We start from the raw sequence: 20,737 nt of genomic DNA on the forward strand, positions 1-20,737 counted from the left end.
GCTACTTAAGAGATAACCAGGGGAGGACCTGCCCAGGATGGGACCAAGCGGAAGGCTGATGTGTCGGGATAGGCCTGGTGACTCTATTAAGGGATGATCTACAATACATGTTACCCTACAGTTTCGCCGGGTCAGCTTAAAGGCTCTTAAACTGTATGGCTGGAAGTTCGGGTACCAAATCCTGTGGCAGAGGATTCCGGACTGTTCACTTTTGCTTGCAACCAGTCTGTGGCAGAGGCTCATACTGATCATTGTCCGTGCATCATTCCGGCTGCTAGGCCAGGTGTAAGGGGCCTATCCGGGTGAGCAATGCCCACTCGAGAGGGAGTGGTGAGTGACTTTTTGGAACTTAGAAGTTTTCCCCAGTGATCTGTACCCCTGCTCCTCCATCCTTCTACTTCCTTGCAAGTTATGAGAAAAATAAAACCTTACAGCTAAAGGTTTTTCAACTTGTGTGGACATTGAAGTTCTTTACAGACTATTTTCCCTAGACAACGAATGTTGAGGTAACGTGCAAGGCCCAAATTTAATTCAGCAGCTCCTACGGGGGTAGTGCTACAATGGAATCCCAGGACATTGATAGAATGCACTTGCAGCTCAACACAACACATGGGGGAAGGGAGATTTACTAAAACCGGATGCACTTAGAATCTAGTGGAGCTGTGCATGGTAGCCAATCAGCTTGTAACTTAAGCTTGTTCAATTAAGATTTGACAATAAAACCTGAAAGATGATTGGTTTCTATGCAGAGCTGCATCAGATTTTGCACCCTGTGGTTTTAGTAAATAACCCCCCGGGTTTCGGTGCATTGTGGTACACTGTATTAGAGAAAATGGGGTATGTCTGATTTATACTGTGTTGAGGTGCATTTTAATAGGCTGCCTTAACAAGGTGAAAACACATCTTAACACTCTGCAGTGCACTGCATTTCGGTGGGCCCTAAAGGTATGAACTGCAAAAATTCATAGTGTGTTTATTCTAATAATGTAGAATGTTTATGTAATTACTTTACTTACATTTCAGAGCATTAAATGCTAGCTCATAGGACCAGCGCTGATATCTTTCATCTTTGAAGTCTGGTAAAGGCATCCCAGAATCACTGCCATAGCTGATCAGGATCTTGTCGGGAGGTTTCTTCCGATAAATATGCTGGAATATTCTGGCAGCATTGAAGAATACCTGGTCAGGATAATTTACTTTTTCAGTCGACTTAATTGAACTGCCACCTATAAAGTCTACAGCGGTCACATTTGACAGTGGCTCCATTGAGTGATTTGTGCTGTTTGGATCCAGATTTCTTCAAAAGCTCAGTATTTCCTTGATCAATAAAATACACGAAGCCTAAAACACAAGATTACATAATTTATATTTACGTAGCACGATCATTTTACATTGAAAGTAAATATCACATAAAAAACTCACATTTTGTTTACCAAATGAATAATATGTGTTCATGGAACCATAACAACACTGTAGATGAAAAGGGTAAAACAGAAAACATTTGCATATCACCAAAAACAATATTCTCTTTTCGTAAAACAAAACCCCAGAGGTTTGAGGATTCATGGTCTGCAAACCTTCTGCAATGAAGTTTAAGGTTGAATTACTCCATAGTGCCTGTGGCAACAAGGGTCAGTAAGGAATTGTTTTAAACCTCATTTAGTACTTGCTAAATGAAATGCTTGAATGTTTCTAAGCACATATTCAAAGTACATTTTCCATTCTAGAAACATGTTTGCTTCTTTTGCTGATCTCTCTGTTTTGAGCATGGTAGTTCCCTGGTTTTCAAGGTTTTGTCACTGACCTGGAATAAGGATAAAGTTAAGGGCCCGGATTCAGAAAGGAGGTATCTCTGAGTGTGCGTGGTCGTAACTATGCGACTGATTCAGAGAATCAGTTACGCATAGATTTCCCTCAGATCCGACCGGCGTAATTGTCTTACACCGTCGTATCTTAGGCTGCATATTTACGCTGGCCGCTAGGTGGCGCTTCCATATAGTTACGCGATGAATATGATAATTAGGTAGATACGCCAATTCAGAAACGTACGTCCGGCCGCCGCATTTTTTTACGTCGTTTACGTTAGGCTTTTTCCAGCGTAAAGTTACCCCTGGTATATGAGGCGTAGCTAATGTTAAGTATGGATGTCGTTCCCGCGTCGAGTTTTTAAAATTTTACGTTGTTTGCGTAAGTCGTTCACGAATAGGGCTGTACGTAAGTTACGTCCACGTCTAAAGCAATGACGATTTGCGGCGTAATTTCGAGCATGCGCACTGGGATTTAAATAAAACATGCCCACATCATCCCCATTTGAATTACGCGGGCTTACGCCAACACACATACGTAACACCGCCATCACCGCCATAACTAGGGGCGCAAGTCCTTTCTGAATGCGGAACTTGCGCCCAAATTTATGGCGGCATTACGTGATACGTTACGCCCCACCTAAAGCTACTCCGAAGTATCTGAATCCGGGCCAAGGAGTTATGATTTTTTCTGACACTCATATTTATATTTGGAGTCTGTGACATAAATGTATTAAAGCCAAATTGAGCCAAGCAACTAGAATATTCACAGGGAGGGCAGCATTTAGAACAATTGATCAGCACCACAAAGAGTACAAACCAGGGTCACACCACACCAACTCAAGTCTGACAATGAAATATTCAAATACAAAAAAAGGATTATTAACAATAATGTATGCATAATTGTTAACAGTCACACTTTTTCCTTAAAGGGGTTTTAAAGGTTTAATTAAAAAAAAAAAATAACAAACATATCATACTTACCTCCACTGTGTAGCTCTTTTGCACAGAGTGGCCCGATCCTCGTCTTCTGGGGTCCCTCGGCGCCTGTCTCGGCTCCTCCCCGCAAGAGCTGACCCCCTTCTGGGTAGAGCTCTCCCAAAGGGGGTTAGCTTGTGGGAGCAATCTGTGATACAGTCTGTATCACTCGGCCCCGCCCCCCCCGGCACGCCACGTCATTGATTTGATTGACAGCAGCAGGAGACAATGGCTACACTGCTATCAATCATTCAATGAATGAGCCGAGAAGCCCGGCCAAGAAGCCACCCTGTTCACGACGCGGGACTTTTGAGGGCTCAGGTAAGTAAACTGTGGGGTTGGTGGGCCACTAATCGTCGGATGTTTTTTCACCTTAATGCATAAAATGCATTATGGTGATAAAACATGTACCTTTACAACCCCTTTAAAGCGGAGCTCCAGGCTCCTTCACCCAAAGCGGGTGCTGCCGCTGCCATCTCAGGTAAGGGACACCGGCAGTAAGGCTTTGTGGCTTAACAGCAGGTTCCCTACTACGCAAGCACACTGCACTTTGTGAATGGCCCGGTGTCGGGGGAAGGAGGAGGGGGTCCGAACTTCCGGATAAGTTTGCCATGGCTGTCAAAACCAGGTACCCGCTCCCATCTCCCCTCCGAAAGGTGCCAGGTGGCAGCGGAAGGGGCAGAGTTTCCCCTTTTTTGTGGAGCTCCGCTTTAATAGTCCTGCGATGACTGCATCCCAGGAACACAGCGTGAGGCTCAATAATGTTGCTGCACATATTGATTGACAGCTGTGGTGCCCAGAACCTCCCTCTGCACCTCTGGCCAGAAGCTCATGCTATTCAGTGGAATGGGGAGGTGGGCAGCCACCGGCTTTAGTAGACAAGCCAAGTAATTGTGAAAGCTTAAAACAGTATTAAACCTAAAACTAAAAATATAATATATTGGAGATTACCAATTATTAGATGTGGTGGATGCACTAGTTTTCTTTTTTTTTAAACTTGCTTCCCTCTATTTTTCACTTGGTGATCTGGCCAGTGTAACACACCTCCGCATTTGGACAGCAGCATTGTCAGTCTGGGGGAGGGGAGTGTTAGATGAACTAGCCGACTTAAATACACTAACACATTTAAGTCAAACTCCAGGTAATAATTTATAAGCAGTTACAGCAAACATAAAGGTTTTACATAAATAAAGGCTGATCTTTGTTTTTTTGGTTGAAAAATGCTCATAATAGCATTTCTGTGCCGGTTTTTAGTGGCTTTTAGACACAGCATTTCATTAGCATTTATTATTATTATTATTATTTTTTTTTAAAGCAGTTGGGAGCGTTTTAATAGTGTTTAAAAGCGTTTAGTGTTTTTCTGCTCCTAGACACCGAAGCTCAAAAAAACGCTAATAGCCTAAAGTAGTGTGCATGGACACATAGGATACAACTATTTAGCTTCTAGGGGCAGAAAAAAATGCTAATAACATCTTCTAGGAACTTAAAAAAACACTAGTGTGCATGGAGCCTGATCCTTGCTGGCTGGTCCTCTTGACGCCCCTCAGACTGATGTCGGTCCTCTTCTGGATCTCATCTGGATCCACTGGTCAGCCATGGACATCCTGAACATGACCCATCCAGTAAGTACACAGGGGGGGAGAAGAACCTGGCACTAGATGACCACATGACCGGGTCTTAAAGGGGTTGCAAAGCTTTGTTTTTTTGTTTGTTTTTTAAATAACAAACATAGTAAACTTACCTCCTCTGTGCAAGGGTTTTGCACAGAGTGGCCCGATGCTCCTCTTCTGGAGTCCCCCAGCAACGCTCCAAGCTCCTCCCTGCATTGAGTGTCTTCTCGGAGACCCGTATTCCAAGGGGGTACCCGTGCGGGCGCGCTCCAGAGTCCTGCTGCTGTGTCCGTTGAGACAGACAGCAGGAATCGGCCCCGCCCCCAGGTCCCGTGTCACTGGATTTGATTGACAGCATGGGTCTGCCAGCATGACAATGACCCAAAACATACCACAAAGTCAACAAAGGAGTGTCTCAGGAAGAATAACATTAAGGTCATGGAGTGGCCTAGCCAGTCTCCAGACCTTAATCCCATAGAAAATTTATGGAGGGAGCTGAAACTTCAAGTTACCAGGCGACAGCCAAGAAACTTCAAGGATTTAGAGAAGATCTGTAAAGAAGAGTGGACCTAATTCCTCCTGAGAAACCTGGTAACCAACTACAAGAAACATTTTACCTCTGTGCTTGCCAACAAGGATTTCTCCACCAAGTACTAAGTCATGTTTTGCTTAGGGATCAAATACTTATTTTACTCACTGAACTGCAACTCAATTTATAACATTTGTAGCATGTGTGTTTTCTGTATTTTTGGTTGATATTCTGTCTATCATTTAAAATACACCTAATGTTAACATTTATAGGCCCTTTGTAAGAGGAGAAACTTACACAACCTGCAGGGGATCAAATAATTATTGTCCCCACTGTAAAGATCTAACCTAAATTAAAATGTTCCCTCTTTTTAAAAAACAATGGCTGTCGTTAGGCTTTAAAGTAGAAATTCAGCCAAAAATAACCTAACTCTAAATCTACTGGCAGCCACATTCTTAAAGCGGTTGTAAACCGCATATATAATTTTTTTTTTTTTTTTTACCTGTAAGGCAAAATGCATAATCAGCTAGTATGCACCGCATAATAGCTGATTATGAAATACTTACCTCAAAACGAGGTGAACGACACTTACCTGGTTCACGCCGAGCGAGATGTCATCTTGCTCCGGCGTGTCTTCCGGGTATCGCCGCTCCAGCGCTGTGATTGGCTGGAGCGGCGCCGCTCCAGCGCTGTGATTGGCTGGAGCGGCGATGACGTCACTCCCGCGCATGCGCGCGGGAGATTTAAAATCGGCAAGGTCCGGCGGCTGCCGGATCTTCCGCCGTGGATCCCTCCTGCGCATGCGCCGCCCGCATTGCGAGGGGAATATCTCCTAAACCGTACAGGTTTAGGAGATATTCTTTTTACCTACAGGTAAGCCTTGTTATAGGCTTACCTGTAGGTAAAAGTGCAAATTTAAGGTTTACAACCACTTTAAGCTAAGTACACACAGTTAACCCATCAGGGCTGAATGAAAAAAAAAGCTGACAGCGCAGGAGGAGTTTTTGGATGAATTTCCACTTTAAGGCATATCCACATTCTGTCTTGACTAATCAAAGTATCAGTGTCAACACTGAATGTAAATTCTGAACTACAGTATATTACATATTTACAGAATAGCGACTGTTTTGCCCACAGTATAGTCTGAAAATTTCCAAATTCTGCCTGACTAATTTCTATGTAACACAAGATATTACATGGAGACTTAGACCCCTTTCACACTGGGGCGGTTTGCAGGCGCTATAGCACTAAAAATAGCACCTGCAAACTTGACCTAACACAGCGGCTGCTGTTTTTCCATGAGGGCTTTCACACTGGAGCGGTGCGCTTGCAGGACAGAAAAAAAAGTCCTGTGAGCCGCATCTTTTGAGCGGTGAAGGAGTGGTGTGTATACCACTCCTCCACCGCTCCTGCCCATTGAAAGCAATGGGACACCGCGGCTGTACCGCCGGCAAAGCGCCTCTGCAGAGGCGCTTTGCTGTGGTTTTTAACCCTTTTTTAGCCGCTAGTGGGGGGTTAAAAAATAGCTTTACCGCCATCGCACCGCCAACGCTTTACCGCCATCGCACCCCAGTGTGAAAGGGGCCTTAGCGCAGCTTTACACTGCCCCACAGCGCTTTTGCTGCAGTGTGGGTGCAATGCAGTGCACCTGCAGTTTTCATGCGGTTAAGCTGCGTTTTCCCATATACTTCTATTATGTCCAGCGGTTTTGGTGCACTTTCAGAAAATGTACCAAAAATGCTAGGCCTAATAGAAGTCTACAGGAACCCCCAAGAAAACCACAGGTACTTTGCACTCTGGCCAAAGCACAGTAGATCGGTGGAAATCGGCCCCACACACACATGATTTATGTCAATAGCTTACTTTGTTACATAGTTAATCTGGTTGAAAAAAAGCACAGGTCCATCCAGTTCAACCAACAGAGAAAAAGTATGTGGTATCAAAAATAATACATTTATTGATTACGATATGATACAAAAAAAATAAAATACAAAAAGAGTAAATACCAAATCACATAAAATATATTTTAAACCATTAGCATTCTTATTTCCTACTCCCTATCTATATATACAGTATATAAGGGTACAAAAACACAGCAGAAACACACTACTAAGTTTTCCTCTCAGCTCAGTTTCCTTTTTTTTTCAATGATCTTTATTAAAAGTGTTTTTCAAAAGTAGTACAATTTTCAGCATAAAACATAGCACACATATCGCCTGTGAGGCATCAAAACACGTTCCAAGTAAAATTACACAAAGCAAAGTAGGCTCTCTAAGGCACATTATTTTAGTCTGCTGTCAGCATGTTTAATGTAAGCACATGTGTAAGCAGAAGACTCTAGCAGCGTCTCTCTGTGGGGGGCACCCGATGAAGAGGAGCAACCAGGGGCACCGCCAGGGCACCCCAGAAGAGGAGGATCATAGCTGCTCTGTGCAAAACCCTTGCACAGAGCAGGTAAGTATAACATGTTTGTTATTTAAAAAAAATTAACCTATACAATAACTTTGAATCTGAGCCCATGTTGTCACTGACCCATCCCAGCCTGTAAATGGACAGTGAAAGGGGACGCAACAAAGTAATGAGCTCATCTCTCCCTCACTCTGCTTTCTCCTTCTTTCAGCATGCTCCTTGTCAGCACATGAACAAATTGCCACCTTGTGCGGCTTCTTCTTTTCCACACTTTTCTGAACTCTGCTGTACAAGGACTGCAAGAGATGGGTTTCAAGTTTATCAAGTCAAATACAGGTAACTTACACTAGCTGGATTCAGGTAGCCGTGCCTAACGTTAGACAGGCGTAGCGTATCTCATATACGCTACGCCGCCGTAAGTTAGAGAGGCAAGTGCTGTATTCACAAAGCACTTGCCTCTCTTAAGTTACGGCGGCGTAGCGTAAATGTGTCGGCCTAAGCGCGCCTAATTCTAATTGTGAAGAGGTGGACGTGTTTTATGCTAATGAATCGGGACCCGACATGATTGACGTTTTGAACGAACGGCGCATGCGCTGTCTGTAGACATATCCCAGTGCTTATGCTCCAAATTACGCCGCAAAGACTTATTGGTTTCGACGTAAACGTAAATTACGCCCAGCCCCATTCACGGACGACTTACGCAAACAACGTAAAAATTCGACGCGGTTCCGACGTCCATACTTAACATTGGCTGCGCCATTTTTTTGGTGGAATATCTTTAGGCCTGAAAACGCCTTACGTAAACGGCGTATCTTTACTGCGACGGGCAAGCGTACGTTCGTGAATAGGCGTATCTCGCTGATTTACACATTCTAGGCGTAAATCAGCGTACACGTCCCTAGCGGCCGGCGTAAATAGACAGCTAAGATACGACGGCGCCGGCGGTCGTATCTTAGCTAGATTTAAGTGTATCTAAATTTGAGAATACACTTAAATATACAACGGCGCAGATTCAGAGTTACGACGGCGTATCTACTGATACGCCGGCGTAACTCTACCTGAATCTGGCTACTTGTATTTAAAAAATCCATTTAATGATGTATTAATGATTACAGAGCTGTATTAATTTGTGTCTTTTATATCTGCCTAAATTTCAGATTTAAATGATTATGCAGCTGCACTGAACTGTGTGTTTTCTATGTGCCTGGAGTTCAGCTATATAAACTTTATAATCAGTCTGGTGCCAAATATTCATGCAGAAAAATCTTTTTCGAGGTGCACAGTTTTTACTTACAGAGCTGCAGACGGGTCACAAAGATTTACTGCTCGCCCTGACTCAGCGACTTCATTTCGGCTCCACAGTCACAGCTGTGAATGGGATTTTGATGGAATTCAAGGCCCATAAATGTCATAGTGCATACATTTTTAATTTTATCAGATAGCAAATGGTATAATGGAATGGCAGAAAACAGGATTAAAATATAATTTTCTTCTGCTCTCGAATCTTTAAGAGGACATTATACAGTACAGCAGAAGAAAATGCTGACCACATAAGGCCATCATTCCAAATGGAACTGCTGTCCATTCGCAAATATATATGACCTTTATGGTCACAGAATTATTAATTATATTTCATAGGAGGGAATACAGATAATAGACTTTTCATAGCCAACTACCCATCTAATATACCCCTTCCTAATAGAAATGTATAATGGCTTTGTACACCTTTTTTTATTTATCGTGGTCAGGGCTAAAAAAAAGATAATTTTTTTTTACTTTTTAGCCAGTTATATATAAAATAATGTATATTTATATTATGTAACCTGCTATCTATCCAAGCAGTTAGCTGTCTAGTGCCTTTTCACAGTAGTGTATTTAGGTTTTGTGCTGCCCTAGGCCTGACTAAACTCGTACACCCCCTAATTTAAGCGACGCACCCCTTCCTGTCAAGGCCACACCCCTTTCTGTCTAAGACCCGCCCTGAAATTTTTGAGTGGGGACACTCGTTCTGAGGGCCTGGGGGGGCAGTGAATTCCCTTAATTTACATGAGGTTTCCTCTCACTTCCTGTTTGGCTATGGGGCAGGAAGTGAAGGGAAATCTCTGGAATGGGACAGGGATGGTAAAAAATAAACTGACAGCGGCAATAACTTTCCCTTACTCTAACCAAAATAAAAAAAAAAATTGCTGCCTATAGTTCTACTTTAAAGCGGAGTTCCGGCCACAATTTCACTTTTTATATATAAATACCCCTGTAATACACAAGCTTAATGTATTCTAGTAAAGTTAGTTTGTAAACTAAGGTCCGTTTTGTTAGGTTGTTACAGCATTTAGACACTTTATAAAATAGAAATTAACTGGGGCCATCTTAAGTGTGGGCATCATGAAGCCAGACTGTATGACTTCCTGGATTTCAGCCTTGCAGATCTCACACATGCTCAGTGCTGCACAAGCAGTGTAATAGGTTTCAGATCAGGTTTCAGCACCTGTACTGTCCAAGTCACATGATTCTTCGAGACTGGGGAGTGCACAGACTCCTGGAAAGTTACACCCACTACATCCCCAGGAGTCTGTGCGGTGTAGGTTAGGAAGCTTAAGCACCTAGGTGCAGGAAGTGGGAAGATTAACTATTCTGCCTAGCAACAACACTTTGAAGTCATCTAAAAAAAAAAAAAAATTCTTAAAGGACTAATGACATTTTTTTTAAAACTACTGAATGTTATATTTATGGGTGGAACTCCACTTTAAGCACAAATTTCTGATAATTTCATGGAGAGGACTAAGAAGATATAACCATGTCAATGGTTCAGCAGAAAACATATGGCACAGTGCAGAAGGTTTGTGGTCCAGGATGATAGGACAGTCAAAATTAGAAGCAGCGCCCCCCCCCCCCCCCCCCCCCCACAGTTGTGGAATGACGGCCGTCCGCATACCGGAAGCATTGTGGCCGCTTTATGGGGGCGCTAGACTAGTTTGCCTCTCAGCCCAGTCCGCTGCATAAGACTGGCGCTACACTAACAAGCCGGCGGGGACTCTTTCCATGCTACCCTCCTGCAAAGTGCTAGGCTGAGATACATCGTTGCCTTTTCACACGTGAAGCATAGTAACACATAGTAAATCCCCCCAAGGTTTCAGTCCGACAAGCATATGTCAACGCAAGCTTCCTCTCCTGTGCTGTGTGTTTAGCTATGAATGAGTGCTCTGGGAATCTGCTGTCATGTATTATTTTAAATTGTAAAGTAAATACCGTTTAAAACATACACTGTATAGAAAACAACAGCTTTAAAAAAAATATATAAAACATTAAAAGTATATATACTGTTTTTGCAGTGTTGGATCTCTCTGAAAGGCCCCACCCATAAACAAAACAATGCTCCAATCAACAGCCCAGCGCAAGTACTGTTGATCAGAGCAGTATGTAGAAAGAAGGGGGGTTAGGACTGCCGTGCTGCTGATTTTTGTGTGAAAGCCACAGTCCGACTCTCCTATGTACTGCCAGCACACAGGCCTTGAAATTAATAGTGACTGGTGCAGGCATATTTTGTGAAAGTGTCTTGCATGCCTTCCAAACCCGTAGGACAGCATGCACCAAATTCATGTTTTTGTTTAGAACTTGTACATGATTTTGGCGCATGCTGTGCCACTTTTAGAACGCATGTGAGACACTTTAGCCAAATCTGTCTCCTTACACAAAAAGAAAGTTGGTCTTAATTAGCTCCACCCAAAGCAGAATTCCACCCAAAAGTGGAAGCTCTGCTTATCAGCCCCCACCCCCCTCTGGTACCACATTTGGCACCTTTCAGAGGGAGGGGGGGGGGACGGGTACCTGTTTTTGACAGGTACACGTCCCCACCTCCGAGAGATCGGGCCGCAGCGCAATCACTGGGAAGTTCAGCCCCCCTTCTCCTTCCTCTGCCGCTGAGCCATTCAGAAAGCATGGGACGCTTCGTGCATGCACAGTAGGGAACTGACTGTGAAGCCGAAAGACTTCATTGATAGGTTCCCTTACTACGAATGTCAGAGGCAGAACCAGAGAGCCGATGGAAACATCGGGCAGGGTGCCGACATCGCTGGATTCCAGGACAGGTAATTGTCCTAATATTAAAAGTCAGCAGCTACAGTATGGGCGGAACTCCTCTTTAAGATTTGGACACAAGAATTCATAAGGGGTGTCTAATGCCCTGTACACACGATCGGTCAATCCGATGAGAACGGTCTGATGGATTTTTCCATCAGTTAACCGATGAAGCTGACTGATGGTCAGTCGTGCCTACACACCATCAGTTAAAAAAACGATCGTGTCAGAACGCGATGACGTAAAACACAATGACGTGCTGAAAAAAACGAAGTTCAATGCTTCCAAGCATGCGTCGACTTGATTCTGAGCATGCGTGGATTTTTAACCGATGGACGTGCCTACAAACGATCGTTTTTTTTCTATCGTTAGGTATCCATCGGTTAATTTTAAAACAAGTTTCACATTTTTTAACCGATGGGGCCCACACACGATCGGTTTGGTCTGATGAAAATGGTCCATCAGACCGTTCTCATCAGATTGACCGATCGTGTACGCGGCATTGGACACTCTTTAGAATTCCATTGCACCTCCACCCAACAAATATTGTGTACCTGTTGTAGACAGTACAGGAATCTGGGGCACAAAGTGAGTGTGGACCCTCGTTTCCCATCATGTCCGCTCTCCTTGTGATTGACACCAGGCAGTGGGTGGATCCTTAGCCATTAGAGAGCCTGCTATTGGCTAACGAATGCACGCTCACTGCAGCGTCATTGGTTATTAGGAGACTGTCAGCTGTGAAAATTACAGCATCCTTAACAACCAGTGACAGCGAAGGAGTAGCAATGGCAAATATGCTGCTCTGCTACACTGAGGACAAGGACAGGCATTCTGCCTTTCTCTGTATGCCAATTTAGAGTAGGTCTCAATTACCTCCAGTTTTGTTATCTTCAAACTGGAGGTAATTATTTTTGAATTTGGTGCTTTAATAGAGCCATTTTGTAAAAGAACTACCTGAATCTACCTGGTAAGCCCCGGCTTCCCTCTTCCTGGGCTTCCCCAGTGACGTAGCAGAGGGTACGTCAGAGGGTGCGGGGTCACGTGACGGGTGGCCCTGCCTCCTCTATATAAGTAATGTCACAGCTTCAGCGCGTCATTCGCTGGGCTGTGTCCAGCGGTGAGAGGAGGTCGGCGATGCTGCGCTCCGGATGAATGGATCTTCTCATTGCTGGAGCGGAGATCACCCATCGCTGGATCTTCTCATCGCTGGAGATCACCCGCAGCCGTCGCTGGATCAGGACAACATTGAAGTAGGAAGCCGGGAACGATTGGATTATCACCGCTGGAGTTTTTTTCTTTTTTATTAATAAAGGACTTTATTCTACGGTGTGTGTGTGTTTTTTTTTACAAGACTTTACACTTCCTTCGTGAAATGGTAGGGGTACAGTGTACCCCATTACCATTTCACACAAGGGGTCTTCCAGATTCTGATAAGCCTCCCACCCGCATACCCCCACAACCACCGGGCAAGGGTTGTGGGGATGAGACCCTTGTCCCTATCAACATGGGGACATCCTCCCCATGTTGAGGGCATGTGGCCTGGTGCGGTTCAGGAGAGGTCAACGTGCTCGGATAACGGGTCTGGTTATGGTTATTTAGGGGGAACCGTACGTCATATTTTTTTAAATTGACGGCTGGGTACCGAAGTCCGTACCGAACCCGAACTTTACAGTTCGGGTTCGCTCAACCCTAGCCAGGGAGGTTAAGTAAAATGTAACAAAAATATTCTTTCAATTTTCCTGTTGCTGGTTGAGAATGGGAAAAGAAGTGAACTATGAACTTCCAGTTCCATTAAAGTGTTTGTCATCCCTTACATAATTATTTTGTCTATCAATCTTTTCACTACAGTGGTTTATTTTTTTGCATGCATTTTGCCATCAATAAGACGAAATTGTGACCTGTGTCCTCAATTGAAGCTGTTATGTCTGATGATTTTCTGTCTGGCTGCACCACACTCTTCACTCCTGAGTTCTTCCAATCTGTTACACTGTGATAACACATTACAGAAGACCTCATATGGTAATTTGTTATCACAGCTAAGCAGAGGGTAGCAACAGTGATTAGAACTAATGTCAGCAATATGGCTCATGTCACTTCTGTATCTTACAAAAAAAACTTTGTTTAGAAACTGTAGAAGGAGATGGAATAAGGAAAAAGGTAAAAGTGGTCAAAACACTGCTGAGATGATAAAGTCTTTGGCCTGGCAGTGGCGGCTGGTGCTCAAAATTTTTGGGGGGGCGCAAACGAAAAAAAAAAAAAAAAATTGCAGCCTCACTGTGCCCATCACATGCAGCCACTGTGCCATCAAACGCAGCCACTGTGCCATGCCACCAAATGCAGCCACTGTGCCATCAATTGTCACCACTGTGCCATGCCATCAAACAGCAACTGTGCCATCAATTGTCACCACTGTGCCATGCCATCAAACGCAGCCACTGTGCCATCAATTGTCACCACTGTGCCATGCCATCAAACACAGCAACTGTGCCATCAATTGTCACCACTGTGCCATGCCATCAAACACAGCAACTGTGCCATCAATTGTCACCACTGTGCCATGCCATCAAACAGCAACTGTGCCATCAATTGTCACCACTGTGCCATGCCATCAAACGCAGCCACTGTGCCATCAATTGTCACCACTGTGCCATGCCATCAAACGCAGCCACTGTGCCATCAATTGTCACCACTGTGCCATGCCATCAAACGCAACCACTGTGCCATCAATTGTCACCACTGTGCCATGCCATCAAACGCAGCCACTGTGCCATCAATTGTCACCACTGTGCCATGCAACACAGCAACTGTGCCATCAATTGTCACCACTGTGCCATGCCATCAAACAGCAACTGTGCCATCAATTGTCACCACTGTGCCATGCCATCAAACGCAGCCACTGTGCCATGCCATCAAACGCAACCACTGTGCCATCAATTGTCACCACTGTGCCATGCCATCAAACGCAGCCACTGTGCCATCAATTGTCACCACTGTGCCATGCAACACAGCAACTGTGCCATCAATTGTCACCACTGTGCCATGCCATCAAACGCAGCCACTGTGCCATCAATTGTCACCACTGTGCCATACCATCAAACGCAGTCACTGTGCCATCAATTGTCACCACTGTGCCATGCCATCAAACGCAGCCACTGTGCCCCTCAACTGTTGCCACTGTGCCAATTGTCACCACTGTGCCCTTTAATTGTCACCACTGTGCCCATTGTCACCACTGTGCCCCATGATGCCACTGTGCCCATTGTCACCACTGTGCCCCATGATGCCACTGTGCCCATTGTCACCACTGTGCCCCATGATGCCACTGTGCCCATTGTCACTCACCACTGTGCCCCATGATGCCACTGTGCCAATTGTCACCTCTGTGCCCTTTGTCACCACTGTGCCCCATGATGCCACTGTGCCAATTGTCACCTCTGTGCCCTTTGTCACCACTGTGCCCCATGATGTCACTGTGCCCCTTTCCCTGTAAAAAGCACTTACCTGAGGATTCCATGTGCTCCCTCGATGTCTTCTGCCGCTGTGGTGAAGCTTCAGCCAATCAGGTTCCTGATAACCAGAATCCGGGAACCTGATTGGCTGAAACGGCCGTTTGTCTTATACAATGAGCGCAGATTGCCTGCGCTCAGAGTATAGACAGTTGAGAGCCGGAGAAAAGCCTATCAGAGCCGCTGGCTTTGATAGGCAGTTCCCCTCAGCCAACCAGCTGCTGCTATTCGGGTAACCGGCGTCCCGCATCCGGTTATCTGAATAGACCAGGCAGCACTGGCAACCAACAATAACATACATTTGTGCATTTATGCACGAATGTGTGTTATTTGTTTGCGAGAGGGGGTGGCGCTGCAGCGCCCTCTATAGACGGCCGCCAGAACTGCGGCTAAAATGTCAAAATGACATTTTAGCCGAATAAAAGTTCTTAAAGGGCCCGTTTTTTTTTTTTTTTTGTGACTGTGGGAGGGGGGGCGGCGCCCATGCGTCCCTATGGACGGGCCGCCACTGTGGCCTGGATTCACAAAGCACTTGCGCCGACGTATCTCCAGATACGCCGCGTAAGTGCAAAGAAACTTGTGTCAGGCAGGAACATAAATGGGTGGCTATATATGTATACATGTGTTTGTTTGAATGTGTGTGTCTGTGTGTATATACTATAGGTGTGAAATGCCTCTTAGGTGGTACTGCTGAGCACTAGAGTGTACATACTCCTGGTCTCTACTCTGTAGTTTACCCACTCCTTACTCCTGCACATTGTATATTTTATACACCTTACCTATGCACTCTGGCCCAGATTTACAAAGCACTTACGCAGACATATAACAAGATACGCCGACGTAAGTGCAAATGTGCGCCGTCGTATCTGTGTGCGGGACCCACAAACTAAGATACGCCTAAAAACAGGCTTCATCCCAACGACGTAACTTGCCTACGCGGCGTAGTGTGGGCGCATATTTACGCTGGACGCATGTGGCGCTCCCATTGATTTTCTATTCAAATATGCAAATGAGGGAGATATGGCGATTCACGAATGTACATGCGCCAGACGCAGGCTACGCGATGTGCGCGTAAGTTTTACGTCCGGCGTAAAGTTATGCCCCATAAAGGAGGTGTAACTCAGCAGCATCCATGCAAAGGGCTGCACCAGGGAACCCAAGCCGGCGTAATTTACGTTGGACGTGTGTGACTGGGCGTAGATTACGTTCAGGGCGTACGCAGTAATCCGGCGTATCTTAGGCAGTTGTTCCGACGTGGTTGTGAGCATGCGCACGGGGAATGCGTCCATGTCCCGGCGCATGCGCAGTTCATTATACGTATCTGTCTGGCGCCCGGCCCATCATTTGCATGGGGTCACGGCTCATTTGCATGGCTCACGCCCACTTCCACCTACGCCGGCTTACGCCTTAGAAACCCAGCGCAGTTTTGGGAGCACTGGCTTTGTGAATTCCGTGCTTGCCTCTCTGCGCTGCGTCGGTGTAGCGTACAGGAGATACACTACGGCGGCATAAATGTGCGCCGCTGTCTGTGAATCCGGGTCTTTATATCTACATGAAATGCAAAATTCAGGGTTGTAAAGGTACAGTTTTTTTTCTCCTAAATAGCTTTCTTTACCTTAGTGCAGTCCTCCTTCGATTTTGCTTTTAAATGTCCTTATTTCTTCTGAGAAATCCTCACTTCCTGTTCTTCTGTCTGTAACTCAGTAATGCAAGGCTTTCTCCCTGGTGTGGAGTGTCGTGCTCACCCCCTCCCTTGGACTACGGGAGAGTCAGGACGCTCTCTACGTTGCAGATAGAGAAAGGAGCCGTGTGTTAGTGGGCGTCCTGACTCTCCTGTAGTCCAAGGGAGGGGGCGAGCACGACACTCCACACCAGGGAGAAAGCCTCGTATTACTGTGTGGCGTTAGACAGAAGAACAGGAAGTGAGGATTTCTCAGAAGAAATAAGGACATTTAAAAGCAAAATCTAAGGATGAGGTAAGTGAAGGAGGACTGCACTAAGGTAAAGGAAGCTATTTAGGGGGGAAAAATTGTACCTTTACAACCCCTTAAGTATTAATATTTAAACTTTTTTGATTTTGCTTTCTTTGTTAATATTTTTTACACATTTCTCATTTAAAAAAAGCACAAAACTGAAGAAAAAAACCCCCACTTTATTTCATTTGTAAATAACATTGGAATGTTATGTTACTAGAATCAATGGGCCAGATTCAGGTAGAAGTGCGGCGGCGTAACGTATCGTAGATACGTTACACCGCCGCAAGTTTTCATCGCAAGTGCCTGATTCACAGAGCACTTGCAATGAAAACCTACGCCGGACCTACTGCGCATGCTCCCTTTTGAATTACCCGCCGTGCTTTGCGCGTAGTGACGTCATTTTTTCGAACGGCGACCTGCGTAGCGTAATTCCGTATTCCCAGACGGCTTACGCAAACGACGTTAATTTTAAAATTTCGACGCGGGAACGACGGCCATACTTTATACAGCACATACGTGTGCTGTGTAAAGTTAAGGCACCCAAAACGATGACTAACTTTGAGACGGGAAACTAGACTAGCGGCGACGTAGCGAACGCGAAAATCCGTCGTGGATCGCCGTAACTCCTAATTTGCATACCCGACGCTGGTTTACGACGCAAACTCCCCCCAGCGGTGGCCGGGGTACTGCATCCTAAGATCCGACAGTGTAAAACTATTACACCTGCCGGATCTTAGGGCTATCTATGCGTAACTGATTCTATGAATCAGTCGCATAGATACTCTGAGAGATACGACGGAGTATCTGAGATACTCCGTCGTATCTCCTTTGTGAATCTGGGCCATAATTTTTGTGTCAACAGGACAATTTACAGAATGACATGTGCACATTGTACGTGCAGTAACCTTATATATTTTTAAATAAACACTGCAAAAATAATAATATTTAAATAATTTAAATATTTTGTCCAAGGATTGCAAAAAAAAAAAAACCTTGTTATAAGACAATATCATGAAAAGAAAGCCTTGTTTGTCTTTAAAAAATTCTCTCACCAGACCTCCTGTGTATCTAAAGTGGTAACCTGTAGAGCAGGGATATGCAATTAGCAGACCTTTAGCTGTTGCAAAACTACAAGTCCCATCATGCCTCTGTCTCTGCGTGTCATGCTTGTGGCTGTCAGAGTCTTGCTATGCATCATGGGACTTGTAGTTCTGCAACAGCTGGAGGTCCACTAATTTCATATCCCTGCTGTAGAGGCTTTAAAAGCATCACCTAAAGATAATACAATTTACGTTGTTTGTTGCTTTTGCACAGGTGTGTGCAATTTTAAAGAGTGACATGTTTGGTATCAATTTACTCAGCGTAAAACCATCCTGTATATTTTACAAAGAAAATTGGGTTATGTATTGTGTGTTTTGCATTAAAATTCAGAAAAGTTTTATTTTTGAAATAACTTTTTTTTAAAACCGATGCGCAAATATCGTGCGACATAAAAAATTGCATCACCCATAGGCAAACCTTTCATCAAAGGGTATTTTGAGATGCGCTTGCTATTAGACAATGATATAGAAAAAACAGTTGCATCATATCATTTTAAAATACTGAAGTCTGCTCAAAAAGTTGCAGAAGTGGGTGGGATTTTTTTTGAGTCAAATAGCATTTTGTGCAACCTAGGTCTATTCTATTAGGCACCCTTCACAATAAATAAGGTGCTGCGTTCACTATATATGCCGTCATAGGTGGTCATCAAACAACCAGGTATTTTGTCATCTTTATGACCTTGAAATTTGGCTGCAGCGATGAAAGTCCACATCGTCCAGATCTGGTCGTATGTGTAGACTTGTTTGTATGAAGTTACCAGTTGAAGGCAAATACCATAAATGCTATCAAGCAATATCCTATTACTAATGTCCCATTAGAATTACTCAATCGTTGGGGAATACTATGAGGTAATCTGTTAGTGCTGGGACAACACTATTGCTAAGAAACAACCAATTAGAACAGTATGAGCCTCCGAACATTTGGCTATACAAAATTACTGGATTACAAAAATGAATGAGTCACTTGTTTTATTTTATTTAAACTATTTGTAAACACAGTACTGTAGTCGGTAACAAAATAGCAAACCCAAATTGCTAACTGAAACTGCTGGTACTTGGTTGCATAGCCTCCTTTGTCTCCTTCGCCATAGCAGGAGGTGTGCCTGTACAGCAAGCAAGCAGACATAATGAGGCATAACACAAATTGGGGAAGTATGTATGGGTTACAGTGGGACCCCATAGGATAGCTCAAAGGGTCCAGGTGTCTCCTCCTCCCCCCTTTTTCTATCCGCAGATTGGCATTGGATACAGCACCGGCCGCATCTGCTCGCAACGGGAGCAGGATTGGTCGGTTTTGGCGGGCGACGTTTGCCCGCGCAGCGGAAGCCATTATAAGGGCCAGCCAGCAGCTATGGGGTCAGTCGCCACGCTGAGAAGACAGAACCATGGCCTCCGCCCACCCTCCCAGATTAATGTTATTTAATCGTCATGGTGTTTTTCAGTGGGGAGTAGTCGTCCAGGATAGTCTGGATGGACACGTGCCTTGAGATACGGATATATGGTTGATAGCCAGAATGGCTTAAATTTCAGTTAAAAGTTGTTTGAAATTTATTAAAGCGGGGTTCCAACCACAATTAGCATTTTTTAAATGTATGTCCTTTCATCATGCGTTTTTATAATATAAATCCGGTCACTTACTATTTTACAATCAGCCGCCGCTCCGCATAGTTATTCAAAAAAGATAGTTTATAAAACTGTCTACACCGTTGTCATTTTGCTTGTGGGCATTGTGAAGCTCACAAGCACTTACTTCCTGGAAGTCTTGGATGGGGAGTGATAATTGGGTAGCGCACTGCATCCTGGGAAATGATGACACACATTTGCCAGGAGCATTAGAGGGAGATGATGTCAGAATCCTAGGTGGATCCAAAGGCAGATTTCGTGGGACCGCATAGCAACAGGCATTTCCAGATGAGTAAAACATTTTATTTTTATTTTTTAGGTCTAATGAGCACAATAATGAAAAAATATTTTTGGGATGGAAACTCCAGGTTACCCCTCGAATGAACACTGTGGCCAAAATTGTTATATTTACCAAAATAATCATTATTGGTTTATATGTCTTGAATCTGTTTCTTCATTTGTTTGCATTGACTCCCTTTGTGCTATTCCATGTTCCCCATCTGTACATTGGGGGAGATTTACTAAAACTGAAGCACTCTGAAGAATCTGTTGAAGCTGTGCATGCTAGCCAATCAGCTTCTAACTTCAGCTTGCTCAATTAAGCTTTGACAATAAAACCTGGAAGCTGATTGGTTTCTATGCAGAGCTACACCAGATTTTGCACTCTCCAGTTTTATTAAATCTCCCCCCGTGTGTTCCAGATGGTTGAACCACGCTCCGACAAGCTGCACCTGGATAGGTGGGGTGTTTGGCCACAAAACTGACTACAGGAGATACAGGCACGCTGTGAGTGTGCACAGTGTTCTACATCTCCTAACAGTGATCCCTGAAAAGCAGTGGCGGCCCCGTCCACTGATGTTTACTTCAAACAGTTCAAACTTCCTTTATTACTAACAGTGTAATTTTTCAGTTTGTTTGCACCGATCTGTAAGGCTACGCTATATACCGTGATTTGTGATGCTGGGGCTGTATACTCTGTCCTGTGATGCTGGGGCAATCTGTCCTGTGATGCTGGGACTATATACTCTGTCATGTGATGCTGGGGCTATATACTCTGTCCTGTGATGCTGGGGCTATAAACTCTGTCCTGTGATGCTGGGGCTATATACTCTGTTCTGTGATGCTGG

At 44.5% G+C, this 20,737-nt stretch overlaps 1 protein-coding gene across 2 annotated transcripts in view; it reads right to left on the minus strand.

Moving 5' to 3' along the window:
• NSUN7 (NOP2/Sun RNA methyltransferase family member 7) overlaps positions 1–20,737 on the minus strand; it is a 159,811-nt gene that overhangs the window by 122,829 nt on the left and 16,245 nt on the right. Inside the window, exons 1-2 of one of the 2 annotated variants that reach the window (XM_040335067.1) lie at positions 16,527–16,567; positions 1,017–1,341 (exon numbers count right to left, since the gene is read on the minus strand). In XM_040335067.1, the coding sequence (XP_040191001.1) occupies positions 1,017–1,266 (250 nt within the window). In that variant the 5' untranslated portion in view covers positions 1,267–1,341; positions 16,527–16,567. Of the gene's footprint in view, positions 1–1,016; positions 1,342–16,526; positions 16,568–20,737 lie in introns of those variants that run through there. The other variant, XM_040335065.1, reaches the window with a different exon arrangement.

The sequence above is a fragment of the Rana temporaria genome, chromosome 1 (assembly GCF_905171775.1).
Source record: "Rana temporaria chromosome 1, aRanTem1.1, whole genome shotgun sequence".
NCBI lineage: Eukaryota > Metazoa > Chordata > Amphibia > Anura > Ranidae > Rana > Rana temporaria.